The sequence below is a fragment of the Varanus komodoensis genome, unplaced genomic scaffold, assembly GCF_004798865.1.
Source record: "Varanus komodoensis strain SLA01 unplaced genomic scaffold, ASM479886v1 scaffold112, whole genome shotgun sequence".
Lineage (NCBI taxonomy): Eukaryota > Metazoa > Chordata > Lepidosauria > Squamata > Varanidae > Varanus > Varanus komodoensis.
In genome coordinates, this window is record NW_025335322.1 from 1,018,333 (window position 1) to 1,024,332 (window position 6,000).

General features: G+C 49.9%; 1 protein-coding gene and 1 non-coding gene across 2 annotated transcripts in view; one reads left to right on the forward strand and one right to left on the reverse strand.

The window, feature by feature from the left end:
• The first annotated feature begins 2,907 nt into the window (after positions 1-2,907).
• Positions 2,908-2,979, forward strand: TRNAA-UGC. The gene has a single exon. It is a non-coding gene; the product is annotated as a tRNA-Ala (tRNA).
• A 1,314-nt stretch (positions 2,980-4,293) lies between these two features.
• Positions 4,294-6,000, reverse strand: part of LOC123018629 (mucin-2-like) — a 6,192-nt gene continuing 4,485 nt past the window's right edge. The window contains exon 5 of the mRNA XM_044420901.1: positions 4,294-4,741. Within this exon, the coding sequence (XP_044276836.1) occupies positions 4,341-4,741 (401 nt within the window). The 3' untranslated portion in view covers positions 4,294-4,340. The remainder of the gene's footprint in view (positions 4,742-6,000) is intronic.

Sequence of the window (6,000 nt, forward strand, 5' to 3'; positions counted from 1 at the left end):
GGCTTTGAGACTCCTGATATGTCAGAGCAATACGGAAGCCAAAGCTGTTTTGCCAACCATGATTTGAGACAAACAGAAATACTTTGTGTGCAGTTTCGCATGCTTGACTCACGGTAGGAGCACAAGAGCCCTGTCGGGTCAGACAAAGGTCTGTCTAGTCTGGTTCACACAGTGGATAGCACTCACAGCTCTCCCACAGCCCCGTTCCCCAGCGATGGGCATGCTGCCTCTGATCTTGACGCTCATGCAGAGGCCAGCAGCTGCTGAGAGCTTCCTCAGCCAAGAATTGGTCCAACCCCCTTGTCAAATGCTCCGGACCGGTGGCCGTCGCAGCTCCTCTTGGAAGAGAATTGCGTGCCTCAGCTGTGCTCAGATCACAGCATGTCATGGGGACTTGAATAACAGGCGAGTTCCCCTGCCGCCCTCACCAGGCCCCCCTCTTGGGCTGGCGATTGGTCTGCTCCATGGGCAGTGGGGCCCTGGACTGAGCGCCATGGTCCAGCCCCAGCCACATCACTGGGCAGTGATTGTGAAGGGGCACCGGCCTCAGAGCTGCCAGCCCTTTTTAGCTGGCCCTGCCTTCAAGAGCAGCCTGGCCTGCAGATGTTCAACAGGTGAGGCATGTTCTTCTATGAGTAGGACAGGGCCAGTGGGAAACAGATGGGAGGGAACCCAGTTCAAGGAGCATGTCTGAATCTGCTTTGGCTGCTGGGAGTCCTGGATGGCAGACCAAGGAATAAGGACTGCTGTGCTGTGGGGGTGGGTGGGGGGCAATAGGTCCTATTTCCTTCTCCTATGGAGGTATGGATGGAATATGCAAAGGATATGCAGAAGAGGCACGTTCAAGGCTCCGTACCGACTCATCCGCAGCGACATTTGAGGATTCAGTGTCCTCCAGTACTTCCTGGAAAGGAATTTGGTAAGGAAGAAGTTAGCACTGAAAAATAGCAGAAGGAAATAATGATTCTAGCATGGCCAGCTTGTCCCGTAATGTCTTTCTTAGAAACAAAGAAATTGGGAAGTGGTCAGAATGTAGTGGTAGGCAAGGATGGAAAAGTCTATATATATATATCTATATATAGATATATATAGAGATATTTTTTTTAAAGCGTGTTTGTGCACATTTCTCCAAATACATGCATTTCCACATGCCTCGATGCTCACATTTGTTGCAAGAAATAAAGAAGGATGAAATGTATTCCCAAATAGAATTTTTCCTGTGAGGAGCATTTTTGCATGCAGTTTTTGGTTTTTGGTCAGAGAACTTCATTGCACAACTTGGAGAAGTGCTCGTGCTAAGTTAAACAGGTTAAGCTTTCCTCTCTCCCCTATGCATTAATGAGCCATCTATACCAGCTGGATGACTACCTGCCTGATACATCTAGGCATCCTGCCTGGGAAGGAAAGTGTAATCCTCCCTGGAATGGCTGCTTGCCGGACCTTGACTCTTGTGGGGAAGGGGCTCAGCCAAGAGAAAGGAATTCTTCACATGACCTGTTGCTTGATTGATCAAGCGCATCCCCACGAGATGCGATAGCAGCTGTAGCCCTGCTGTCTGTGCCATGGGCTGTGGAGTTCCGTGTGGTGACGACAAGGAGCTGGGCTGTCTTGGCAGTGGTGCCCACCTGGCACAAGGACCTCTGCTCTGAAGTATGTCCAGGCTCAGCACTGAGGGGCTTCAGGAGTTTGCTGAAACATATCTGCTAGTGTTGGCTTTCCCCAGGTAGGAGCTATCTTTGCACCGGCCTCAGGACAGTATCCTGTGTGCACGTATGTGGTGACCTTTTCGTTTTTATCCCTTTTGTCCCTGCATTTTAAAAAAGGCATCTAAATATTGAGTGGGTTCAGAGAACCCACATGCAAAGGAAACAAGTCCATGGTCTTATCCTCATTCACCTGCTTGAGTTCTGTCTGTTATCTGCAAAGAAAAGAAGAAAAAGAGTGTGGTGAAGAGAAGGCTTTGTTTATTTTTTCCATCTCTGTCCTGCCTTTTCTTGTGAGGAGGTGTACATGCTCCTGCTCCTTGCCATTTTTATGGCCCCAGCAGCCCGATGAGGTAGGCTAGACTGAGAGTCAGCGACTGGCCCAAAGTCTTTCCCTCGGCTCCATGGCCAAGTGGGGATGACAACCCAGCCCATCATGCCACCCACCACACCACACCGGCTCCCCTCTCTTTGCGTCTTGGTCTCCGCTTGGGGAACCAAGAATTCTACATTTAGAGGAATGGTCAGGCTCGAGCTCCCACCCCAGCAAGGGCTCCTTCCCCCATGACAACGCTGCCCACCCCAGAAGGTCCCTTGCGCCATGAGAAGCGGCACAGTATGCAAGACATGTGGTGGCGCTTCTAAGCACACACGCGCACTGAAGGATTGAAGTATTTCCAGCTTGCCTTGCACACTGGGGTTCGTGAGGCTTCTGGCTGAATGATAAAAGTGCAAATGCAGTCGATTCACCTCACAGATGAAGGAGCAATACTAACAAGAAACGATAAAGTGCTGCCCAACAGTAGGTAAGAGCAGAGTCCCTGAACTGTGGCCTAAACCTGGGGCCAAGGCTGATGTGACCTCAACTGCACCATCACGTTCCTGCACTGCAAGAGGTGCTTAATGAATGCTCACACAATGGCACTCATGCGCTCAGACATACACACATTCCCCTCTGGGCTTCTGCTGGTCAGCAGCGCATTGGGGAAGCCCTCTTCTGAGCTAAATGGAGAAGAAATTGAGAGGTGCAGTTCCTAGGAATGGATGCTGCTGGCCACACTCCTCAGGCGAGTCACCTTGCTCAGTCCTGCCCTGCATGCAGCAGTTGCTCCCTTGATGCAGAGCAGCAGAAAGCAAACATTTTTAAGTGGGTTATGGAAGAGCTGAAGGCTAAAGGGGCTAGAGCTAAAGTGGGAAAGGCAGGGGGGATGCAGCTCAGTGGTAGAGCGCATGCTTTGCATGTATGAGGCCCCGGGTTCAATCCCCGGCATCTCCACTCATTTTAGGCTCATAACAGCCTGAAGTACCTGATCCAGCATAAACTTGGAAGCTAAGCAGAGTCAGGCCTGGTTAGACTCTGGATGGGAGACTTGAGCTCTGCATTGAGCAGAGCGGACCTGATGGCCTGCCAGGCCTCTTCCATCTGTTTGATTCTATGATTCCTCTGTTCTGTCAGTATAGCAGGGCAGCAGGCTGGGGGGAAAACAGGCACCATACTCTGTTTCCGCTCTGCCACTGCATCTCAGAAGGTGCGGATCCTCTGAGCAGGGTCTCTGAAGGGGGTCTGAATGGCTGGGCCAACTGCCCTATTGGAGCAGGCAGTCTTCTAAGTACCTGACTTGGCAGCTTGGCTACAGACTCCTGTGACTTAGAGGGCATGTTACCAGTCCTTAAGGAGCTATGGATTTTAACTGTTCAAGCCACAAACAAACTAGTCTCGGGGTATTTGGGACCAATGGAAGTTCCTGAGTGCTGCGTTGAGCAGCCCTACATTGAGGGCAGTGCAGTCATTGGGATGGTACAAGAGCTCTGCCCTGACAAAACAACGCTGGCAGCACTACTGATAGGGAAGTAGCTACCATTTAAAAACGCTGCTCACTTGCTTTTAGCAGCAGTTTGATATACCGGGATTAGGTGAATGAAGCCTTTTATGCTATGGAGGAAGGCTGGTGGGAAAAACACCCCCAGTTAATGTATGTGCTGTTATGCATGAGTGTTGCTAAAGGCAAGAGGATGAAGCCAGAATAAAAAGATCATAGATTACAAAAGTGCTTTGTAAATGACTGATAACCTTGGCTGAGATGTTCTGCATCTACAGCATGGTCCAGAAAACCTGGGATATGCCTCCCACATGCCCAGCTTCCCCCAATCACCTTTGTGCTTCCGCCTATAAATGCAGACAAGAAAAGCCAGGAGTAAGAGGGTTCCTCCACTGCCAAATCCAATTGCCAGCCAGAGAGGAGATAAACCTATGCAAGAGAGATGTTGTTAATATCAAGATGTATTAATTACTGCAATGCACTCTATGTGGGGCTGCCCATGAAGATGGTCCGGCAATTGCAATTGGTACAGAATAGGGCCGCTCAGTTAGTAATACGAACTCCCTGAGCAGCCCACATATCACCTATTCTGAAAAATCTAACTTGGTTATGGCTTGTGGCCCCGGGCCCAATTCAGGGTGTTTGTATTGACATACAAAGTCTTAAACGGCTTAGACCCCAGTTAACTTAAGGAGCACCTATACCCATATATGCCTGCTTGGCACTTGAGTTCTATGCAGGGGGCCCTCTTGTGTGATCCACCCCACAGTTTGGTCAGTAAAGGGCAGCAAACCAACAATTACTTAGGATGCAGTAATTATGTTAAGACTGGAGGAGGGGTACCTTCCTCTGACTCTGGGGTATCATCATCTGACCGCTTTGCAATGCCAGAGCTGGCAGGCGAGGGTGTGGTGTTCTGAGGATCTGTGCTGGTCAAGGTGATGGGCGTGGGGGTTGTTGACCCAGAGGTCACCATGAATTTTGGGTGGGTGCTGGTGGTGTAGGCGACCGCAGATTGGGAAGGGCTGTAGGTGGAGGTCATCGATCCATGGTGCTGAGTGAATTCAGGGCGGGCTTTGGTGGTGTAGGTGGTGCCAGGTTGCAAAGCTGTTGGTGTCGAGATTGTAATGGAAGTGAAACGTCCCTTTGTAACCGTAGAGCCAGGAAGCGTCTGGGTGGTGCTGGAGAACACTGGCCTTGGGGTCGAGGGGACATCTCCTGAAGTGAGAATCACAGAAATATTTCTAGGCTAGAAAACATCCCATCTGTGGGCATTCCTCCCCTTTCTCTTCAGGAGCATCAGAAAAGCTTCCCCCAAACAAAATCTGATGCAAAAATGCACCCAGCCTGTCCTTGAGGAACTTCTAAGATCCCCTCTAATCTGGGTTCCTTCTCTGTATTAGCTGAACAGCTGCACTGGCTTACCCTTGCTGGTGCTGGAGAACCAGCTCTGGATACCTCTGTTGCCTGCTGAAGGCAGTTCTCAGCCACTGAACCTCAGGCCCCTCTCCTCCTTGCAGTGATGCCTTATAGCCGACTGCCACAACGCTCCGACTAATGGGACGTCATGTGTGACACGCTGTGAGTGAAGGAGCTGTGGGACTCTGAGGGTAGAGACATTATCCATACCTGGTGTTTGGTTCAAAGTGGGTTGTGTGGCCACTGTTGGCACATCAGGGCCGGTATCCTGTGCAGACGCTGTGCGGAGTGCTGGTGTTATTTATTTATTTTCTGATTTACATCCTGCCTTTTTCCGACAAAGGACTCAAGGCAGATTACATCATTCTCCTCCTCCATCTTATCCCCACAACAACGACCCTGTGAGGTAGCTTGGGCTGAGAGTCTGACTGGCCCAAAGTCACCCAGTTGGCTTCATGGCTGAGCAGGGACTAGAACCCACATTGTCTGAGTCCCAGTCCCGTGCTCTTAACCACCACACCACACTGGCTACAACACACTGGTGTTGTAGGCAAAGTGGCTGAAGGCTGGAAGATCACTCCTGCATTGCCCCAAAAAGGGCATAAGGAAGGACAGACTTGCATAAAAGATGCATATGCCAATTCACAGCTGCAGATGCAATTTCAAGAATAAAGAGTAGACTTTAAATGGCAATGTGTTACCCGAGTACAGTGGGAACTGCTCCTGAAGTTGCTGGCTAAGAGGACATAATCTGCTGCTTACCTTATTTATTTATTTATTTATTTATTAAAAAATTTCTATGCCGCCCCATTCGCCGAAGCCTCGGGGCGGCTCACAACATAAAGTTAAAATACAAAAGATAACAATATAAAATAAGTCGCCCTGGCCAGATAAAATAAGCATAATATTAACAATTAAAATGACGCTTAAATAAAAAGGTCTTCGCCTGGCGCCAAAAAACAAATAATGACAGCGCCAGGCGGACCTCTCTGGGGAGCGCATTCCATAGATTGGGCGCCACCGCAGAGAAAGCCCTCCTCCGAGTACCTACCCTCCTT